The sequence below is a fragment of the Dipodomys spectabilis genome, unplaced genomic scaffold (assembly GCF_019054845.1).
Source record: "Dipodomys spectabilis isolate Male_0828 unplaced genomic scaffold, ASM1905484v1 ptg000001l, whole genome shotgun sequence".
NCBI lineage: Eukaryota > Metazoa > Chordata > Mammalia > Rodentia > Heteromyidae > Dipodomys > Dipodomys spectabilis.
The window spans coordinates 34549056-34573228 of NW_024870678.1; the positions used below are offsets into that span (position 1 = coordinate 34549056).

General features: G+C 40.3%; 2 protein-coding genes across 8 annotated transcripts in view; one reads left to right on the plus strand and one right to left on the minus strand.

Annotated features, from left to right (window-relative positions):
- Positions 1 to 24173, plus strand: part of Oprm1 (opioid receptor mu 1) — a 125961-nt gene that overhangs the window by 88912 nt on the left and 12876 nt on the right. The window lies entirely within an intron of this gene.
- Ipcef1 (interaction protein for cytohesin exchange factors 1) overlaps positions 1 to 24173 on the minus strand; it is a 151669-nt gene that overhangs the window by 23704 nt on the left and 103792 nt on the right. For all 7 annotated transcript variants that reach the window (XM_042677906.1, XM_042677826.1, XM_042677772.1 and 4 more), the window contains 4 exons: positions 16415 to 16488; positions 14978 to 15049; positions 8628 to 8686; positions 7234 to 7322 (listed from right to left, as the gene is read on the minus strand). In XM_042677906.1, the coding sequence (XP_042533840.1) occupies positions 7234 to 7322; positions 8628 to 8686; positions 14978 to 15049; positions 16415 to 16488 (294 nt within the window). The remainder of the gene's footprint in view (positions 1 to 7233; positions 7323 to 8627; positions 8687 to 14977; positions 15050 to 16414; positions 16489 to 24173) is intronic.

Sequence of the window (24173 nt, forward strand, 5' to 3'; positions counted from 1 at the left end):
CTCTAGTAAGTGCCCCTCAGAAGCAGAACACTCTCCATTAGTGCTGAGAATGTCTGCCTCAAGCCCTGTCTACCCCTGGAAGTACAATGACTCCCTCATTGTACTTCTATCTGCTCAGCCACTTTGGCCTTCTCTCTCTGCCCCTGAAGGGCCTATGATTCCTTCTTCACAGGCCTTCCCCGTGGTTTCTCTGAACTGTCTCCTTCCTGCCTACTTTTACCTCAAATCAAATAGTCTTCCTTAACAGGAATAAACAAAGTAATATCCCCTCCACTCTCTTCTTCACAGTACTTCTCAGTGTTGGCAACCATTTGTCTGAATTATCAATGTATTGTCCCTCTTCAACAATAGGACACTCTAGCCCATCTTACCATTCCCATATCTTCAACAGCGCCTGCTAACCAACAACTGCACAAAATAGGTAGCAGCTGCCTGATCAACAGGCAGGAGCCAAGTATGGAACCTAAAAGAACATTCCTTGGTGTGGTTTGGTTTGGTCTCACTATGTCGCTCAAGCTGGCCTCCAACTGAAGATCTTTCTGCCTCATCCTCCTGAGTGCTGGAATTACAAGTATGCAACATCTGTGCAGCGTAAGAGAATATTCTTACTATATCTTAAGCAACTTGCAAACGTTACTCACAGCAGAAAGTTTATTTCTTTGGAATGTGGCTTCCTCATTTCTCAGACTAATCCAGGATTTGTTTGGGAGTGAACTGCCATCATCATTTGTAAAGCTATAGGAAAGCACTTTACAAGTATAAAGTATTGTCTTTCCAATTCCCATATGGAAATATTTATAGGGTTAGAGACTTGTGCATAGTATGACAAAGATTGCTATAATCACCACTCATCCATCTTTCAATGTGGCTAATGTTCATTTTATTGCAAAAGTGTGTAATACATATTGTGAATAAGCAAAAATAAATGTATTGGCTCCTGCTTCTGATTTTAAAGATTTAATAATTAAATTGGATTCATGAAAATCTAAAATACAATGCAGTTTATGATAACAAACATGAAGAATGCATAAAAACCAACTATTACAGAAAAAAATGGAGTTCTGAAGAAAATAGAATTGAGGAAACCAAGAAGCTTATGTGAAGGAAACCACACCCCAGAAGCTGACTTGCATGATACTTAGAAGATGGGGCCAAGGGTTGGAGGCAAATTGTGCCGGCAGGCTGAGAAATTTTCTCATTGCAGGTGCAGGAGGCGGAAAGAGTGGAAAAGCTCTTGGGAAAGTGTAGAGAGTTCCGGGGCTGATGGCTAAGAGGGACTGGTAACAAGACTGTCACAGCTGTGCAAACAAAATCTCAATGGCCTGAAATACCAAGTCACAGAGTGGAATTCATAGGAGAAGCGACGAGGACTCACGGAAAGGTTTGGGGCAGTGAATCTGTATATGAGAACTGTGTTTTAGGAAGATCAACTTGGAGGTGGTTTTTAAGAGGAAAAGGAGATCAGAGGCAGGGAAACCACTACTACAAACAACAGGGAAACGACTACTACTAACTCAGACAAGAGCCACAATAACCTGGGCCTCAACCATGGCAGCAGGAACAGTAGGCAGGAAGAGGGGCTGGACAGCTCTCAGGTTCCATGACTACATGAAGGCAGGGTGAGAACAGGCTGCAAAGGCATAGCCCTGAAACAGAAGGCCAACATACACAGGCACATTTTATTTGGGTTTTTTGTTTGTTTGTTTTTGTTTTTGCTCTTTTTTCAGCCATGGGGCTTTAACTCTGGGCTTGGGCACTGTCCTTGCGCTCTTCAGCTCAAGGCAAGCACTCTACCGCTTGAGCCACAGCGCCACTTCCGGTTTTCTAGTAGTTTATTGGCGATAAGAGTCTCATGGACTTTCCTGCCCAGGCTGGCTTTGAACCTCAATCCTCAGATCTCAGCCTCCTGAGTAGCTAGGACTACAGGCGTGAGCCACCGGTGCCCGGCAACAGGTGTATTTTAGGAAAGTCTTAAAATCAATCCAATATTCAACCCTAGAGTTTAGGATGATTTTTGCATCCAATGCAGAAAGGGTGAATTTTCCTTTCATCTCTTTTATTGCATATGTGTGTGTGTTTATGTATATATATGCAAGAAAACTCTGTGTGTGTGTGTATATATATATATATATATATATTATAATTTCCTGTTGATTTTCCACTCAATTACTCATTTGGAGACATTTCTATCACTTTGTATGGTATGGATTTTAAATTATTAAGTGATCTTTGATATACACAGTTATTCAAGATACATCATGTTAAAATTAAATCTGGATTTCTAAAATTAATTATATCCTCTTCTGCTTTTAATCTTCAATTTCCTCTTCAGTTACTGGCTAGAGAGCCTGTTTGCAGGATTTATTTTTACTTATTGCTTCTTTCTAAATGAATTATACTTCTGAAAGTCATGGAAGTATGAACACTGCTAAGATATTCTTCATGAGAGCACAAAATCAACAGACAAACTTCAGTAGTTTTCTTATATTCTAACAACAAACAGGCTAAGAGAAGTCAGGAAAACAATCTCATTCATAATAGCCTGAAAATAATTTAAATGCCTAGAAAGTAGAAGATTAAGGAAGAGAAAGACTTCTGCAATGCAAACTATAAAACCTTGAAGAATGAAATTTAAAATACACAAGAAGATGATCCATGAAAAATGGCTACCCAAAGAAAAGCAAGTTACAGATCTGATGCAGTCTCCATCAAAATTCTAATGTCATTCTTCATAGAAATAGAAAACTCTATCCTAAAACTCATAAGGAAGCAGAAAAGACCTCAATAAGCCAAAGCAATCCTGAGCAAAAAGAGTGATAGATGAAATATCATAGTATTTTATTTCAAATTATACTAGAGGGTCCATGGTCACAAGGACAGTATGGTATAGGCCCCAAATCAGACAAAATAGACCAATGGAACACAATAGAAGACCAGAAAGAAACCCATCCAGCTACACTCATCTGATTATTGACAAAGGTACCAAAACCATACTTGGTGAAAAGACAACTTCTTTAAACTAACACTTTTGGGCTTAACTAGATATCTACATGCAGGAGATTGAAACCAGGAACCTATTTTTTCTGCCTGTACACAACACAATTTTGAATGGATCCAGTACCTTAATAAAACATCTGAAATTTGAAACTTTTGCAGGAAAGCAGGAATAGCACATGAAGTTTTCAGTTTTACTTTCCAAAGGATTCCAATCGCTCAGGAAGTCAGAGCAAGAACTGACAAATAGAGCCAGTGCCTGTAATCCTAGCTCCTCAGGAGGCTGAGAACTGAGGATCTCAGTCTGAAATCAGCTGAGGCAAGAGAGTCCATGAGACTATCTCCTGTTAATCACCAAAGAGCTAGACATGGAGCTGTGGAAAACCACTAGCTGTGAACTAGTTCAGGGACAGTGTTCCCAGGCCCTGAATTCAAACCTCAACACAGGCACAAAAGGAGGAGGAGGAGGACCTCAACACAGGCACAAAAGGAGGAGGAGGAGGAGAAGGAGGAGGAGGAGGGTGGAGGAGGAGAGGGAGAGGAGGAAGAGAGGGAGGAGGAGAGGGGGAGGAGGAGGAGGAGGGGGGAGGAGGAGGAGGGGGAGGAGGAGGAAGGGGGGAGGAGGAGGAGGAAGAGGAGGAGGAGGAGGAGGAAGAGAAGAGGGGCAGGAGGAGGAGGAGGAGGTGGTGGAAGAGGAGGAGGGGGAGGAGGAGAGGGAGAAGAGGAGGAGGGGGAGGAGGAGAGGGGGAGGAGGAGGAGGAGGTGGAAGAGGAGGAGGGGAAGAGGAGAGGGAGAGGAGGAGGAGGGGGAGGAGGAGAGGGGGAGGAGGAGAGGGAGGAGGAGAGGGGGGAGGAGGAGGGGGAGGAATAGGATAAGGAGAACTGGCAAATGGGATTACATTAAAGTAAAAAAAATGTTTTCACATCAAAGGAAACAATTCTCAAAATAAAGAATTCTCAAAATAAAAAGCCTACAGAAGAGGAGAAACTCTTTGCCAACTATTCATTAGATAACAAGTTTATATCCAGAATCATGCACTGGGTAAAGGTACTAAGATTTATTTTTTAACTTCATTTATTAAATAAAAATCCTGAATGTTATTTAACCAAGTACTTTAGACGTCTGTTTTTCTGCAAAGAGAGAAAACAAAAACAAAATCTGCCCACAAATATGTGAGCAGAAAGAACATATTCTGTTGCTAAGGAATTTTTTTTAAAAACCTATTCAACATTTATTTGACTGTTTTCCAACATACTGCTTAAGAAAAATGCTAGCTCTAGTAGCCTGTCCAAAAACTGATCAACTTAGAAAATTTTAAACATTTGACTAATAACTCAGTTTAAACTCGAGGTTTTTTTATTTATTTTGATTTTTCTTAGGTACTGAGGATTTTTTGGCTTTTTGTTTGTTTGTTTGTCAGTCATGGGGCCTGAACTGTGGGCTTGGGCGCTGTCCCTCAGTCCTCCACCTCAAGGCTAGCATTCTAGCACCTGAACCACAGCACCACTTCCTTTTTCTGTTTATGTGATGCTGAGGAATCGAACCCAGGCCCTCATGTATGCAAGGCAAGCGCTCTACAAGTGACTCTATGCAAGTCACCTTCCCAGCCCAGGTACTAGGGGTCTCGTGTTGCCTCCAGTCCTTTATTGTTTTATATATTATTTGATAGGGTATTGTGTATATTCCCAGGGCTGACCTGGACAAAGATCCTCCTATTTACACATCCTGTGTAGCTGGGATAACAAGCATGTGCCACAACCAATTTATTATTGATTGAAATGTGATCTGGCAAGCTTTTTGCACAGGCTGACCTTGAACCATAATCCTCTTGGTCTCTACCTCTCAAGTAGCTAAGAGGACAGGCAAGAGTCATTGTGCCCAGCCAAATCATAGGTCTTATAGATACCCATCCCTCCTGCATGTTGGTATTCAAACAATTATCCTTGAGCTTTGGGTATCTGGATAAACAAGTACCCTGGTACAATGGAATGAATAATTACTATAAAGCCAGACCACAGAGATTCTTGCCTCATGTGTTTGGTTTACTGTGCTGTTCAACCTTCCCAAACCTGGTTCCTCAATCATTGTAAACATAATATCTTCTCTATGATCTTAAGATAGGAAACATTTTTAAACCAGAAAAAAAAGACACTAACTAGCTCTAGAGGTATTTGTAACCTGTTTGGTGAGGTGGGGTGTGGGGGGGAACAGGAGTGGTTTTGTTTTTGTTGGTAGCTGACCCCCAGATTAACTAAAAGCAGGAGGAAAGCTTAGCATAACTGTCTCCGTTTTATGTGTTTCTATTCTAAGCCATTCTCTCCATAGCCACTCTACAATGACCTTGGATTCAGGGAAGGACATTCTGATGCATAGTATCTTTATGAAAAGAGATGGAAACCACTTCTACAGAACAGTAGAGCCTTCTGAGGACAGGTTACCTACCAGCCAGTGAGGACTTGCTTATTCTGACCAGAAATGACAGACTTAGCAACTTCTCTAGAACTCTTCTAAAAGACTAAAACAATGATCAACCAAGACTATTAAATCATCATTACTACCTCTCACCTTTCACTTCCTCATATTTATATCACAAAGATGGCTAAAGGGGTACTGAAGTGCTGTCTCCCCCGGATGCCATGTAACAAATCTTCCTTCTTGGCCCTTTATTGTGTCTTTTTATCTGCCATAGAGAAGTTAACTGGTCAGACCTGCTGGGTGGAACTTGTGGACTTTGAGCCTGGGGTCAAAAACTGGTTTCAGAGCCCTACAGAAGCAATGGATAAATCTGACACGTTCAAATCAAGAATATAGGCTTACAAGAAGAAATCGTGAAATGATTTTTTTAAAAATAAGTGAGATGTGCTTGTATTTAGCTAACAGTTATATATTATCCTTGGGTATCGAATAATAAATTAAGAAATCTTCTTAATCAGAAAAAAGGAGAAGAAAAACAAGAGACCTCAGATATAAATGTACACTTCACTAAAGAGACAATACAAGTAGCTAATCAACTTGTAAAGATGTGTAGCCTTATTAGTAGTTAGTAAAATGCAAATTAAGTAATACAACTTCTCAAGGTTATTTGAAGATTAAATGACGACACCTTTAAAGCATTTGTGTAAATTCTAGTACATGATAAATATATAAATCCACAAATCTGGCTGAGATTATAGCTCAGAGGTAGAGTGCATGTTTACAGTGTGTACTTGCATGACAGGACAAGTTCGATACCACCACCAAAAAAATAAGTAGGTAATTAAGCAAAATCTATAACTATAGGCCAGGCATGGTGGAGGTGTTATTCAGGAGGTTGAAGAAGAAAGATCCCAAGTTCAAGTCAGCCTGGACTCTATATAGAGAGATCAGGCCAACCTAGAAAAACAAAAACAAAAAACATCTAAGTCCACATTGTCAGTGATAACTTTCTGACCCTTTGTAGAGTTTTTAAGAAAAAAAGGAAATCATAATACCCAGTAATAACCTAAACAACTAAAGCTGAGAATGAAATTTAGATTTATCCCTAGTGAATAAAAAAAATCATCCCACTTATAACATTGATGAACTAATCCCACTCCTGGCTTCCCATCTTTCTGACTTTTCTTTTTACGCTATTATTTGTCCCTTTCTCCTACTCTAGGAAATATACAGAATACACAGCCAGGCAAAGAAGTTTAAACCTTTCTGAAGTCAGATGCCGGGAGCTACTGCGAATCATCCTAAGAACACTGCGGTCCAGAGGAGCACAGTTAGAAGCCAGCCCTGGCAGAAAATCCCAAGACTCCATCTAAAAAATAACCAGAAAAAAACTGGACTGGAGGCATGGCTCAGATAGAGAGATGACTAGCCAAGGGAGCAAATCAAGCAAGCCTGAGGCCCTGAATTCAAGTCTCAATCTTGACAAAATTCTAACTTTTAAGTCCTCTCTGAGAACAGGTAGGGTCTAAATTAACATTGGCCTACCATTTAGAATCCTTTTGCATTTCCATGAATCCTCTAAGCGGGATCCATGACTAGGTCAGGCGACAGATCCTGAACCTTTACCACCGTTCCATGTGGAGGAGGGACAAAATCAGCACCTCAGGAACTGCAGCTGCTCTTAGACAGGTCCCCAAAGAGCAATTTAGAGTCGTCTTAGATTAATTTGAAATTTCATCAATTGAAGCAGTCCCTGTCTCATTGGATAGAATGAGCTTGACGCCTGTGATCACCGACCAGTAGACTGCGCGTGTCCGTACTTACCACAGGCGACGAGGTCTGGGAAGCATAAGGAGGTGGGGGTGTCTCCCCAGCTAGTTCAGACTCTTCCTGCTCACTCTCACTATAGCATTCTACAGCAAAAAGAAATAAAGGGAAAAAGAAAAGAAAAGAAAAGAAAAAGAAAATGCTTAGCATGTTAACACTTGCAATTATCCCATAATTTATGAGCGAAGGTTTTTCTCCATCTGGCTCTGCAATTTCAACCCAATTTCCACAACACAAATCTAGTGAATCTGGTACGAAGGAATTAAATAGCAGGGAGATACAAGTAGCCTCACAGGGTTGCTGACCTCAAAGAACACGCAGTATGCAGGAAGAGGACCTATTGCAGCTGAGGGACAGTGAAATGATTCCTCAGAGAGGGAAGGCATGTGCTCAGGGGTGAAGAAAATCGGTAGTGATTGGGTACAAACTATAATGAGCTGAGAAAGTGGCATCTGCCTGTAACTAAACAATTCGTGGTGTATCAAAAAAAAGTAAGGAGTGCTAAGCTGAGCCAGGTATTTGGGGGGCCCCTGAGAACTAACAGAAGAAGCAGCAGAAGGGTTTGGGACCGTGCATGGAAGATCATCAATACCAGGAGAGCTTTTTGTTTGTTTGTTTGGTGCTCCCCCTCCCCGCAATCTACACCTATTGGGCAGTTATTTTAAAGAAAAGAAGGCCAAGAAGATGACTAGGAAACTAATTTCACCCTATTACATTCCCTTGTTTGAAATCAACTTGTCACATTTCAATTTTAAATTTAAGATTATATAGTTTTGTTATTAAAAGATGTAACTCCTTTCTTCTAATCCCCAAGTCTTCTGTGGTCCGAGTTTATCAACAGTGGCTCTGCTATGCAGCCCTGGCTACAGCCTTGCTGGTCTCCACATTGAGCAATCGCATCACTGGTAGAAGGAGAATGCTGTAGCTTTGAACACTGAAAGCCACGGATGGCACTAAAAATACAGTGTGTGTCCCCATGTGACCTTCAGATTCCTCACGCAACTTCAGGGAAATTAGTTTCAGCACACCTGGCAGAAATGTTAAAAACTATCAAAGAGGAAATAGGGGGATGAAAATCATCTGACTTGCTCATGACAAGTTCATGCCTATGTAAGTAAGTAATGAAACATTTGCAGTGGCATTTGTTTGAGATATCAGTGAAGCCCCGGCTTCTCATGTGTGGGTGAAGTGCAAAAATCCCTCAGGGCTGGCACAGGAGGCCCCGTTTCATGTTGATAAATCTGTATGACTATGCCTGTCTCTATATTTCAGATCATTTAAAATGCCAAATCCTGTTTCATCAGGATCCGACTACACATAGACTTTAATTTTTTCGCCTTTCTAAAAAAATTATTCATGTTAAATTTTCAGAAATATGAAATAAAACAAACCTTCATCCTTTGTAGTTGTTTCTTGATGGGTTACAGCTAGTCCAAGCTTACTTAACCACCTAAGATTCAAATAGAAAGTAGATGTTTGACCATCAAGATTGGACCCCATGTCAGACTTGGTCTTGAAGTTAAGTCTTAATTCCACTGTTCATATAAATATTTCCATGCATAGTATAAGTTCTGGGACTCTGGCTTTATAGTATTTGGCTACTATCTTTACTTGAGGTATGCTTTGGAAGATAAACGAGGAAGGCCATTGTGCTATCTAACTTAACTGGAAAGCTAAATTAAATATCCTATATATATGAACAACCACCTTCTTACGTGATCATGCATCAGGAACTTGTTGAAACCATCAAAACATTTATCATTGAATTTAATCACTTGACCATTAAAAATATGTATACATCATTCTTAATAATGTTGATGTATTTCAGAGACCATCTATTTTTGCACCAGAAAGATTCTTATCACTCAGCAGAAGATCTACAGCTAGAGTTTAACAGAGGTTTCTAAATTGGGGAAATTTTTAATTCCTTAAAAATATGTATGGTAAAAAATCGACAAGGTTCTCTTCTCTACTGATTTATCATTTCATTGATAATTGATTCCAATTAAACACCAAACCAAAAATAGAATTAGGGATATCTTAGGAAACTCAAACTCGGCTTGCAATTTCAAGCCACTGTAGTTTTGTCTCAAGTTTTTCATCAGAAACACATCTGAAAACAATTTTTTTCAAAGATATAAAACAAAATGTGTCTCTCTCATAGATTCCTACTTATATAATCTTGTTCTGAAAGGAAAAATGTTGCTTTGAGGCAGTCAATATCTAGGAGAACCGTTTCCTACTTATTTCTAGTTTTTTGTATATTTTTAAATACTCCATATTGTGTATTCAGTCTTTCTTTTAAAAAATAGAGCATTCAATAATTGCCTAAGTCAACAAATATAGACTTACCATTTATCAATTCATTTAAGGTTTTCATTTCTCTTAGTCGTGCAATGCACCATGAATTATTTATTTAGCAGGTATAAACATTCTACATTTCCAAATTTATAGTTGTGAACCATTTAGAAATTCTTACCCAAGTTTCAGCTAACCATGATTTTGCTGTGCTCATTTTTGAGAGGAAAAAATATAATAAATTTGCTCTTAAATTAGAAAATTCCACACACAAAAAAGAAGATGACATCTTTTAACAAGTTGCCTTCAGCACCACAATAAGCCTGAGTTCTCTAATTGCCACTTAAGACTAGACCAGTCCCAGGGCTCAGATCATGCCATAGCAACCAGGAAATGCTCATCTCAGCCAACAGAATAGCAGAACAAAGGAACAACAACAAACAAAAAAATATATATATCACAGGGTTGGGAAGGTGGCTCAGTGGTAGAGGGCTTGCCTCACGTGCATGAGGTTCTAGGTTCGATTCTTCAGCACCACATAAGCAGAAAAGGCCAGATGTGGCACTGGCTCAAGTGGTAGAGTGCTCGCCTTGAGCTGAAGAGCTGAGGGCAGTGTTCAAGTCCAGAGTTCAGGCTCCAAGACCATCAAAAAAAATCACAGTACTTTGGAGAATGTTCATCTAAGCACAGGAAAAGTTTCTGCCAATCAGTAGATTTGGCAAAGATTGTCAGAGATTAAAAATATCATTGATTTCTAAGGAGAAAATTGCTGAGTTAACCATAGCCGATTTTGAGCAGGGATTTAGATATTATTCAAAATTTAAATTCCATTCTCTTTGCCCAATAGCTAGTCTACAAAAAGACATTTGGGGGCACACAAATTTGGGAAAGTGCTGTTAATGGGAAATGGATATATATATATTATCACGTGGATTCCATCAATGCCATATTAAAAGGAAGCTAATAAAATGATGAAGGGAGAAGTAATGACTTGAAAATTTCTAATACACTGGTTATTGAAAGGCACAAATTTAGAGCAATACAGTTAGCCTACCCTAATGTACTGTACAATGATGCATCTGTGTGTACAATTATCTATCTGTATATCTGCTTGCAGAAAAGCATCAGGAAAGACATACAACTTACTCTCAGAAGTGGTTAGCCCCACAGGGAGAAGTTGAATTAGTTGGAAAGGGCTTGGGCAGTCTCTCACTTTTTCTTTTATAGTATCTCACTTTTATAAGAATGTTTTGTACATTCCTTAACTGAAACACTTAAAAGTACATTTTAAAAACGTGACCAGGCAAAACAATAAATTCCATCACTCCCCTTTAAGAATATCATTTTAGTAGTGTTTGGCTTACACTTGATGCCATACTTGCATGAGCTCCCATTTGAAAAAGCATTTAAAAGCGAAAGAGGCAAGTTTAAAAGCAAGGACAAAAAAATGCATATACTTTTGAATTGAGGGTACCGGCAGCTCTAACTAAGATCCTTTCTAGAGACATGAAAACATGGCAAAGTAAAGAGTTCTGACAAAAAAGAAAAACTGCCTCAACCCTTACCCCAAACCTAGTTGCTTTTTCTTGTCACCATTAGCTCCTTGCTGTGATAAAGCAGTACCTGTCTAGACTCTCATTTGACCATTCTCTTTCTAGAACCCACCTCTTAGAGCCCCTCAACAGCTGAGAACTTTTTTCGGTCTCCTGGCAGTACATAAATTTGTATTGGTGGCTAAGTAGATAGATGCACTCAAGGCTGATATTTACATAAGGGGAATGACAGATGTTTGCTGGGAGTTTGTTGTATATTCATGTAATGTGAATGTATGTGTTGGAGATGCACAAGTATTAGGAAACGGATGTAGAAAACAAGACTGTTCTTCCCACAAACACTGTCTGAGGAAAGGCAGAAATTCCCAGCTCTGCTTAGAAACCAACTCTCTCGTTGCCCTTATTACTCATCCTGTGCTTGTAAATTGAGGATCCCTGCAGAACACCAAAGCTTCCACTCATCATCCATGGGGGAAATGTCACCATCCAGAAAGGCAGTTACCCAAGAAGATGGATGTCCAAAAAGAACCACATCCTTACCTGTTAACTCCTGCATCTCACCAAGTCCCTCCCCATCCACCACGTACTGGCCTACCCAGGCTCATCATAAGAGAGAAAGGCATTTCAGTGTTATTGTGAAACAAATCTCCACATCTAATCTGGGTACCCTGGTCAGAGAAAGACTTCTTCCTATGGCCCCTGGGGGGGGGGGGGGAATCTTCAGGATAATAAAATGGGAACTGGCTTAAGTTCCAGCATTACTTCTTCATATCAGATTTTGAACCACTGGCACAATAAAATTCAGTAACAGTAATATTAATAGAAAAAAATAGTGAAATATTCAAGCACTACATGATGGGCCATTTATCCATGAAGAGCCAGATAAGCAATTTTTAAATGATGCTTGAAATAGCGATTCAAAGCCAGCCAGTGAGTCTGCTTACCTAACTGAGTTTATGTAGAGATTTAAACGGTCATTAATAGAGCCGTAAGGATAAGCAAAGTCATTAAGGTCCCTGAGAAGGGCTACAAAAAAAATTCAATGTTAGGAAGCGTTTTTGTAAGACCTCACTACAATAAATAATGTTAAGAATTTAAATGACGCTTCAAAATGTTAACACATTGCATGTAGCCTTTTTTGAAGAAAACAAAATGAATGCTTAAAATCATTTCTCTGTGAAACAGGAATCCAGGCACTTTAAGTCCAAAACCTAATCTATGTCTTGATTTCAAGTTGGAAAAAGAAACACCCACAGAATTTCAAGTAAATTACCAACTCTTTAGAACATAGACAGATAATACGTTCTTGACCTTGATAATTGTGACAAATACTGATTTAAATCCATAAGGTGTAGTATAAGTCATAGCTACAGCTAATACGCATACAACACCATCTGTTGTTACATAAGAACCTGCCAGTGGAGAATATAGCACCTGAAGATAAACAGGCTGAACGTGGCAGGTTAGGGTGGTTATATCAGGCAGCTATGTAACTCCCATGTGAGACTCAGAGAGGAAACCCATCAGAAATACACTGGATTCAGACAGCCAGGAAAGGAGCTCACAATTTCTTGGTTGAAAAATGTATCTGACTACATGGGAGAACATTTTCACTCCGATGGGATTGCTTCATTGGGAGAGGAGGGACAATGGGCAGCACTGTGTCTCTCCTGAAAGGCCCTAAAGAGCCAGGTGGACTTCATTGGTGTCTGAGTGGTACCACAGGCTGTAAGGACCTGTGGGTGGGGCCTCTTTCCACACACCACTTAGCACCAAGGCTGGGAATGTGGCTTAGTGGTAGAGTGCTTGCCTAGCATGCATGAAGCCCTGGGTTCGATTCCTCAGTACCACCTACACGGAAAAAGCTGAAAACGGTGCTGTGGCTCAAGTGGTAGAGTGCTAGCCTTGAGCAAAAAGAAGCTCAGGGACAGTGCCTAAGCCCTGAGTTCAAGCCCCAGGACTGGCAAAAAAAAAATCAGTAAGCAGTAAAAGATGGAGCAAGATGGTTGATGCAGGCTGAAGTTTTGTCTTCTTGTGACAGATCTATGCCATGTTCCCTTTCTCTGCCATATTTCTCTTCTGATAAATATTCCTATCACTTTCACTTATAAAAAATAGTGTTATGAAGTTTTAAAAATCCTACCCTTTTGTGTATCTGTTCTTAACGTTTATGTCAGATGTTTGAAAAGACCAACGGAGGAAAAGCTAAACTCAGAACTAGGACAAAAGCAGCTTCTCTCTTTGCAGGAGTAAATGAGGCTTATTTAGAAGACTCCATTGTCTATTCCTTGCATTGCACAGCTAACCCAGTTTACCAGCTTCCTGTGAGGTATTCTACCCTCCTCTGTAGGGACGTGGTAGAGCAGATGAGAGGTGCTGTGGAAGAGGGTTGAAAGGTTAGGTGAAATGCTCCTACCCATATGGGGCTTCTCAGGGAAGAGGAAGCTGTGTGGGGGGGGGGGGGGGTGTGGGTGTGTGTGTGTGGGTGTGGGTGTGGGTGCTTGCATGTGATAAAAGGCAGCTTCTATTTTCTTTAATTTCCTAAAGCAAGAAGACAAAGAAAAATGATGAAGGGCAAATAAGCAGAGGAAATGAATTATTGTGTCCAAATAAATAAGGCACATCTCAACATAGTCTGCCTGGATGGAGGAGTATTGTGTAGGTGGATGGGTGGATGCGTGAATGTTTACCGCCATCACCCAGCATCTGCTGCAGTGGCATGCACAAGAGAGATTCCATAAACGACATATTTTAACCAGTTGTGTGAAGGGAAAAAGAGACACTGGGAATTCTAGCTAGTGCCCCCCGGATGATACAAATCACAGACAGCGGCTCTCAAAAGAACAGCCGTTGTGATGTGCCTTAGTCTGCCCCAGAGGGGCAGCAGGAAGGGAGAGACACTAGGGATGTAAGTTGCAAATGGAATTGGCTCTAAGCAAGAGCATTTTACACGTGTTCTGGATGACAATCACACACACAGCTAAGCCCTGCCCATGGGAGCTGAAAAATCACAATGCTTGGGAACTATCAGTTCCACGAGACTTTCAAATCTTTCTCCTTGTGACACCAATTCACAAGGAAATTTTTTCTTATAAGGAATTCTGTCTACTTCTTATTCCACTTAGTGGTTTCCTTCAGAAGAATACCAGAGGAGAAAGGAAGAACTCTTGTCTTTTCTTGCCTGGACTGGCCTCAAACCTTGATCCCCCCACTTTAAGCCTCCTGAGTAGCTGGGATTATAGATAAGCTCAGAATGGTCTTCTGAAATACAACAGTTAAACGTGTACATCCGATTACCCAGCTGTACACAGATGTGAAATGTAAATGGCCTCCCACAATTTATAGTAGCGATGAGCAAAAATAAGTCTTTTAGACTTTAAGGGACAGAAGATCTCTTCTTTCTTTCTCTCTCTCTCACTCCCTTTTTCTTTTTTCTTTTTGACTTGAGTGTGATTATCTTATTGCTAGAACTTGAAGTAGGCATATAATGAGTGTCAGGATACTCCCCCCTGGAGCAGAGGGATGATGTCACTGTTGGCTGTGTTTTGACTGTAACTACAGATATTGTGGTCATTCCACCACTGCTAGGTCCATTTTTTTTTTTTCAGTGCTGTTTAGGTGGAACCAGAAGATCCTTGAGACCAAAAAATGAAGTGAAGAACTGAACCTAACTCAAGAGGCTCAGAAGAGGAAACAGAACAAACACAAAGGCACCAATGCCCATAGGGTGATCTCAGTCTTCTTCTGGAGTGGTTGCTCCAGAAAGGAATCTCTAAAGTGGCAGAAATAAAGCAGATAGTAATTTAATAGGAACTGGCTTAAAATTCCCATGCCTAACCAAAGTAAATTTGCTCTCAGCAATATTGCGTTTGACATTTTCCTCTACTTACACGTTCATTTCCTGTAAATTCTCAGCTGCAAAATAAAAGGTCTTGATCTGAGGATGATTGATCTTAAATGCACTACAAGGAGAAAGGCACGAAAACACAAGAGTTAAAGTTTGTAACCATCAGTGGGCCTGAAAGTGTATCAGTCAAATATCGACACTGCAAGCTTATCTGCTTTCTTTATACACTTACAAGAATAACTATCACATTAAATATCTACTGCTTGGTTTTGATTGTCTGGTTTTTATTGACCCCCTTGCTTAAAGGTTAATCTAGCACATCAAGACAGTCATAGCTACTCAATAGCTTCCACTAAAACATATCAGCACAATTGCTTTACTACAAAGATACAATCATCTAAAACAGCATCATGAAGACACCATTTCAAAATACTCAGACCAGTTCCACCAAGCAAAGTATTCAAGTTCTTTAAAAGAACTTTATTTATAGGAAAGTGATGAGGCACGGTACTTCTATATAGCAAGAACTTATCAGAAGCCATATCTAAGGCACTCCATTTGGGTAAAGAAAAAATCTAAAGTGGATTTTTGTTTAAAGGAAAAATATAAAGCATTAAAAAATACCAGACACAGAAAGTGTTTCCACTTTGCCATTTACACTGGAAGTCCTGCAAGTCAAAACCACAAGAACCAACCAAAGCCATGCTGCTATACTAGAGGGGCAAAGAATTAAAGCTAATACCAGCTTAACTGTTCTTACTGGAAAACAATTCACTAGTTAACAATAAGGAAGTATCCTTTTCTGAGAAAGCTGGTTAAAGCTATTAAGGGTAGAAGAAAGAATAAGAAAAAGGTGACAGAGGGCACGAATACAAAACACAGCACAACAGACTCCTGGGAAGAGCTATTGGCAGGGAGATCTGGGGTGTGGAGCGCAGCACCAGCCCTCTACTGGGCTCTGGGGCTGGGCACGGACGTTCCTGGGGTTTTTTCTCCATAGATAGAACAATTAGCTGGAGTCTTCTAGTTCTCAAGTCTTTGGGGCTTAAACTCTATCTTAGTCCCAAACTTAAGACTTAGAGAATTCATTCCCAAGAAAGCTGTTGACAGTACCGTGATGAGCTAGGAGGAACTGGTCTCTTCTCACACAGCTGTGTCTGGTGAGTCCATTTAAAGAATGGTTCTCTTTATCGTCTCAAAACCCTTCCCCACCCCCACACCATTCTGGGCGGGAGCACTGTCCTTTGCTCCATCCCTGACACAGTCATCGGGATTGGAAAGCTGCACCACAGAATGGCATTCCAGGAAATTCAAAACTAAACGCATGTATGAGTGCGTAAGGTGCCACCCTGCAACACTCAAAGCTCTCCAGCACTGAGCATTTTCTCTGCTCCATTCCAGGTGGCCACATCCTGGGATAAACCTGACAGATGAATAGGAACCAGACTCAGGGCTCTGGGAAAGGTAAGAGACAACTTACTGTTTCTTCTTGCACTCGGATGCTCTTTCCACACAGAAATCAAACAGACTGACGAATCCATCTGCTCTCTCTGCCTGAAACACACACAAACCGCAGACAGGAATAAATGGACAAACTGTGACCGACTTATTGAGGTCAATTACACATGATCGTGATAGAGGTCACCTCACACACTTCGCTAGGTCAGTCCTGACTAATGCCTCGTTGATGAGAAAGGTTAATATTCTCCTGGTAAGTCACCAAATCTTTTCCGGGGAGTGATGTGACACGGCTTAGGGAAGGTCACCCTGTGGCAGGCTCTGGCCCCCTCCGATCTCAGTCTCCTGGAAACCCCACAAAGCCGACCCATTGGAGTCCTGACTCCTGCTAAGCTCAGTTGGGGGTAGGCCACACGCTGCTAGCCACAAGCATAGGACTTCAAAGCCTCACGAGAATTCTTGCTGTGGTGGACCGAACCTCGACTTTAGAGCCAGCAGGTCTTCCTTCCTATCTTGGGTCTACCTTCTGCCCTTTTTTATTATTAATTTATTTTATTGTTATGTCAAAAGTGACTTACAGAGGGATTACAAGTACAGGAACCAGGTAATGAGTACATCTCTGTGCATAGTGTCTTCTGTGTCACTCTCTCCCAGTCCCTCCCTCCCGTTTCCACCCATGAGTTGGACAGTTCACTTTCATCCGTGTCCAGTGAGCTCCACTGCTGAACTTTTTCACCCCTTTCCCCTTGAGTTGGTGCCCTCCCCCACACTCTCCCTAAGATATACACTTGAGTGCACTGTACAAAAAGAAGACAGAATCATCAAAAAAAAGTTTGAGAGATATGTTGTTTTTATATCTTGGAGTTTATTTTGATACATATTAATTTATATAAATATGAAGACGCATGTAGGCATTGCACTTTTTTATTTCTTTCCTAAGAGTATCCTCCTGTGGTCTCAGTATCCAGAATCCTGAATAATTTATCCTATCCTGGTGTCTTTCTTCTTGTGGTTTATATGACTTAAATGAGCCCAAATAAACAAAACCCTTAATAGATATTCAATAAAAACTCTTTGTCCAAGTCTGTAGGCGGTTTGAGGAATTATACCACAGAACCACATCTTATAAAAATTTTAGCTCCATAGTTTATTCCTATAGAGGAAAGACTTGGGCAGAAAAATGACAGTTAAGAATATAGAATGAATGTTTCTTTAGATCACCCAAAATTCTGTAAGGAATGCAAACATGAACCTGTTAACGTACTGTTTATGATATAGTTCATGGGATCTAGAAAGAAGCTAGAATGTCATTCATGGAGCTCAACTCGCTTTCCAGCCACTGGTGTCCCTGAGAAATAGAATCCAAAAGAGCTAACATAAAGGAGTTGTTGGTTCTCAGAAGAAGATAAAAGTTGATTGAAAATACGGTCATCATTTTACATGCAAAGTAGCTGTTAAGTGAGTGCCAGTGGGTGCTACCAGTTCATCTCATCACCATCACATGCTCTCATTGCCCAGCTACAGAGTAACTGGCTTTCTTTCCTTCAAAAACATTAACTGTGGGCTGGGAAGGTGGCTCAGCAGTAGAGTGCTTGCCTTGCATGCATGAGGCTCTGGGTTCGATTCCCCAGCACCACATAAGCAGAAAAAGCTGGAAGTGGCACTGTGGCTCAAGTGGTAGAGCGCTAGCCTTGAGCTGAAGAGGTGAGGGACAGCGCCCAGGCCCAGAGTTCAGGCCCCACGACTGACAAAACAACAACAACAACAACAAACCATCTCCAGCCCTCTATGTGGTGCAGTCTATCCAATTCTTCATCTGTAGGCCTTATTCTTAGAAGAATCTATCCCAGTTGGTGCTTCTCTCCTTAAAAATCCACATGCACCTGTATACATACTGCTTTCTTATTTCTTGGTGGGATAATTAACTAATACATAGTAACTTCCTCATCAATCCTCTCTCAGACAGCACATAAACTACTGAAATAACATAAATGCATAAGTCAACATTTTTATTGTAAAGGTGATGTACAGATTTGTACAGATACATAAGTAAGGAAACAAGTACAATTCTTGTCACACATCATCAATTTTTGAGCTAATATACAATATTTCCTGTGGATATTTCCATTTGTGATATATTTAGTTTTAGGAGTTGTTGGATTCCACCTCTAGAGGTGTTCCCAGGGGAATGGAAAAAAGATAATCAAATAAGTGTATGCATATGCAGTGGCCACGCCAACAGTACACCTTACAGCCAAATATGCAGCCATAATATGGAACAAGAAAACTGTGGTAAACCCACCCAATGGAACATTATGCAGTCTTTAACTACTTATTAATTAAATGAATAAATAATGAATAAAGTGTCTCTACTAGGTGCTGAACCTTAAAAACATTCAGTAAATGAAATCAGACATAAAAGGTTTAATGTTATGTAATTCTATTTATATGAAGCATGCAACTAAGAAATTCCTAAAGACAGAACACAGAGTTTCCATGCACGGGAAAATGAGAATTAGACAATGACTGCTCAAAGGGTCTGGGCTTTCCTTTTGGGATGACAAAAATATACTGGAAATAAAACTAACTTATATATGTACAAGCAAACACATAAGGGATTATACGCAGGTGCACACAAATATATTGACTCAAGTTTGGTATTTGTAGGGCAGAATTCAGATGGTGTAATTCCTTAGAAAACTAACTTATAGTCCAATACAATGAATACCAGGAAATAGGCACTTGAAGTATGGAGAGGCCACCCACAGGAAGGGGTAGAGGAATAAAGAGAAATGACAGAGAGAATGCAGTCAAATTTAATGCATATCCTATGAAATTAAGAACACTGAGGGAGGGTGAGGGGTGGGGAGAGATGGGAGAGAGTGAGGAGAGGGTCACATTGCTCGAGAGGCAGTGTACTTATAAAACGGTGTGCTGTAGGGTAACTCCCTTGTGCAACTACTTAAAATAATAAACATTAACTTTAAAAATATACTAGAAACAGAGGGCGTGGCTGCACAACACTGTGGCTATACTGAATTGCCAGTGAATTGTTTGTTTTAAATTTAATTGTTTGGTTTATCTAGGGTTAAATGATTTCAATCTCAATCAAAATAAAATCAACTTGGTACAAAAATCTCATAACTTACTAAGAAAGGAAGTTGCTGGGCACAGTGGCTCACGCCTCTAATCCTAGCTATGCAGGAGGCTGAGATGTAAGGCTTGTGGTTCAAAGCCAGCCTGGGAAGCAAAGGCTGTGAGACTCTATATTTTAATAAACTACTGAGAAAAAGCCAGATGTGGTGCTGTGGCTTAAGTGGTAGGGTGCTAGCCTTGAGCACAGAAAAGCTCAGGTACAGAGCCTGAGCCCTGAGTTTAAGGCTCAGGACCAGAAAAACAAAAATATCACTTATACTCACCATTTGTTTCTACCTCCTCCTCTATTCACTTCTCTGCCCACTGTGGGAGATCAACCAAAGACACCATGAGTCCTAGTGACTCCCATCTACCCTCTCTGCCTTTCCTTGCTTGAACTCTAGGAAGAGAGTGACCTCCTAGCTTGGCTTTTCCAACTGCTGCTCCCTATTCCCCTCCCTCATGCATCACATCCTGCCTGTTTCTTAAACAGGTTCCCCGGCTTGCCCAGCTGTGCGCATTTCATGGCAGAACTCTGATGGGTGACCAGACACTCCCGTGCCATGGCTTCATGCAGCATTGCTGTACACATGCAATTGGGGTTCAGTCCTGGACCTCCAGACTTCTGATGGCCTCCTTTACCTATTCACCTGGGTCATTCCTGGCTTCTCTCAAGAGTCATCACCCAAACCTGAACTCACAACTCTATTCCATGCCATGCCTGTTCCTCGCTCTCCTGTGTTCTCTGTGTCAGTGGCAATATCTTTCTACCCAGCGGCCAAGAAAAGACAAGACAGGAGTCACCCCTGACTCTTTCAGCCCCGCTATAGTTTGGTTATTCTGTACCCTCACCAAGACTCATGATGAGGCTTAGTGTCCAATGTGGCAGTATGGAAATCTTTGAAAGGAAAGTAGGTCATTAGGAGAAAGTGGTGTCATTCTTATGAGCGACTCTCCTTCCCTCAGGACTGGACAGTTGGCGCTGAGACTGGGCTGTTACAAAGCGAAGGTGCCCTCGGTGCTTGGCCCTTTTCTCACATAACCAACACCCTTCCAATTCTTGCCATTGAACTGAGCAGCACATGGAGCTACAGGTGTCTTATTCCGGACCTCCAGAATTCTGAGCTCAAAAAGCATCCTTGTTCCCTATAATAATTAAGGTTCTGGTATTTTCTTATAAACAAGCTCTTTATCAGAATATGCAATTAAATGCACTCATCATCGTCTTATTGGTCATGGATTCTTCATTCATATATTACCTCTCACCACCTTCACAGCACCACTTTTTCTTGAGTTACTGCAAATGGCTCCTATTTTCCTTTTCTAAAAAATTCCCTCTATCTATCCAAATCATAGGCACAGTATAAACGTTTACATCATGAGCCTTTTGAATACCACTTCTCTAATTAAGAACTCTGTATAATTCCTAAATGCTCTTGGATAAAAAGCTAAGGGCCTTACCAGTAAGATCTTATGATAAAATCCGAATTCAACAATGTCATCCTAGCCCCCTACTTTACTGAAAATAAACAGAAAAAATAAAACAAAGACAAAAATAATATTCCTATGGAGCTGAAAAAGATTTGATACCCAAATTTGTGTCTTGATGAATCTCTAAACAATTTGTTTTCAGGGTAAGAAGCCCATTTCAAGTGACAATAACACAAAAAACAATGCAATATTGAAAACATATATTACCTATTACAGTTACTTTTACTAACATTTGCATCTGTGTCCATAGGAATCTATGTGAAAGGCAAATTTTAACTCTGTATTCAGAAAGATTCCTTTCCATAACTGAAATGGCATCTCAAATACATCTGAAGGAAGCAACTTCAGCATTTACCCAGCAAGTCCTCCTTTAAAGCTGAGGCATATTTTTCATTATTCAGAAGACATTCAAGCTGTACTCAGAGTCACAGACAATTGTGTCAAAAATGGTCCTTGCTTATTTGATTTGCAAAAAAAAGCCTCGAAAATGACACTGACAGTGGGCAAATCCTGAGGAAATGACAGCTTCCTTCTCTTCCTCCTCCTTCGTTCCCTCCTCCTCCGCCTTTTGGATCCCTTGCTGCTTGTTCCATCAACTAAAATAACTTCCTCCAATGATACCTGTCCCCTTCCAGGACTCCTAACATTCAAGAATGTTGCTCGACACTTATGCATTGGTAGCTGAAAGCTTCCCTCTGAATCCTGATGTCAGAAAAGTTCTTGCTCTCCGGCCAGAGGCATCAAATTAGCCTTTTGCTATTGTGTAAATTCACCCCCAAACCTCATCTTACTGAAGCACATACTATTCCCTCTACGGAGGACGTTGTGTGATCAGATGAGGATTTCTCAGCTCTTCCTCCTCCCAAACCGGCCCACAGACTCTCTCCAGAATCTCATTTCCTTCATCCCAGTGAAGCATCATATGTAGGGACTGTCATTCGACCATACTAATGTCCTTAAAATATAGCTCCTAGTCACCTGCTGGAATTTACACACTTGTGTATTTTATTAATATTGACAGCATCCTCTTTGCAACAGGCACTGTTCGAGACACGTGTGATCATCCTTAAACAAACCAGAGATCTTTGCTCTGTGGAAAAAAGAGACAAGGACTGCAACATGAAAACACATAGAACCTAGAAGATAGATGTAACAGTGGGGGAAAGGGGAGGTGATTCCTTGTAGAGCTGTAGATTTCCCGCTGTTCCCTGGGTGACTGTACCTCTCAGACCTCATCCGCTTATACAAATATCCAGGATTCAATGGAGCTGAGAACCTCCTCTGAAACACTGTCATCGTTTTCAGCATGTGTTGGTCCTTTGCTTATTTCTGTTATTAAATATTATCCTATTATACATGCAAATCATCACAATTGCCAGTCGATGGACATTTATGTTGTTCCCAGCAGCTATGAATACCTATGAATAATGCTGCCAATCTTTGCATGAGCATGAGCTTTTGTTTCTCTGGGGTAGACACCCGGGAGTGGAATTGTTGGGTCATACAGCAATTACATGTTTATGTGTTATAGAAACTGTTGGATTCTTTTCCAAAATGGCTCCTGCATCTCATGGGAACGCCCCTTCGTTGACAGAGGAAAGGGAACATGGGGCTACCAGGCAGTCATTCATAAACCGCATGCCTTTATTTCAGATGTGCTGACTTCTCTCCATGGGCTACACTACCCAGCACATCTGACTAAGAAAAGCTGTATGATACACAACACTGGGGCTGTTTTTAAAATCATGAGATGCAGGGAAAGATTAGGAAATTAAAACATGAATGAAATCCTCCTTGCCTGACTATTTGTGAAACTTGGAAAGAAAGGTATCAGATCTTTGACAGTCCTACATATGACTAAAGATAATTGGCTCCATTTCACATACAATTGGGTCCATGCTTTTAATATTTAAAAGTAACTAGACCAGGACATCAGATTTTAATATTTAAATGCAAGCATAAGCTGTCATGATATGGTTTGGCTTCTTGATGCAAGTGTGTTGAAAAATAGACCAAGTTCCTGCTTTCTGGTAGTAGGGCTGGAACTCAGTGCCCTACACTTTTGCTCACAGATGGCATTCTATCACTTAAGTCACACCTAACAGTCTAGCCTTCTGCTGATTAATTGGAGATGAAGTCTCATACTTTTCTTTTCCCTGACTGCTTTCATACTGTGATCCCACAGGTCTTAGCTTACTGAGTAGCTAAGATTGAGGGTGGATGTCAGTGGTGCCTGCAAAGACTTACTTTATTAAAGAATCTGCATATGTCAGAAAAAAGAAGGAACATACAGGAAGACATACAATAACAGTGATACATATTCTAAAGATTATGTATGCAGGACCATATCTAAAAAATAAAATACAATGAACTGTAATAGAGGACATGGATCTGCATTTCATAGTGAATAAGACAATTCCATTGTCTGTTTTTAAACAAAACATTTCCTCAATTCTATGAAATCTCATGTTTTATACTTCAATAATTCTGAAATCAAAGGCCCCTTCCAATTTATTTTCATTGCAGTGTTTCCCCCTCCAATCTGTTGCTAAATAAATTTTAGGTCTGAAATGGAATCTTAAACGTGAAGAAAGTAATTTGAGTAAACTAAATATTTCTTTATAACATACTTTAGTGTTTATAAGTGAATATGAATTAATATTCCTGGAATCACTTTAAGCAAAGTGAAGTAAAGTTACCCAAGGAATATCAGAATCAGCAGAAACATAAAACTACCCATTTCTCTAAATTAACCCATCATTTTCTCAGTTCTGATCTGAAATTCCCACACACTGGAAACAAAGTAAACTCTAAGCACAGACACCCATTCTTGTGGCATCATGGACAGTTGTAACTAAATTTTTATAGTATACATGTATGCATGACCACTAGAAAAACATCTGAATTCCATTTTCTAAAATGTAAAATAAGAGTAAACTGATATTGAAGAAGAGAAAGATAAAATCCACTGTTACATCTATTTCCCACACAGCGTTAGTGGTCAGACAATATGAAATCCAGTGGAAGGAAAGTGGGAAGGAACTAGCAGAATATATTTACCTTCCACCCAGGAATCTATGCTTAATATATCTTTGAGAAAGTATGCAATGACATGTTTGACAGCATTATTTGTACCTATGAAAGATTTTAAGCAA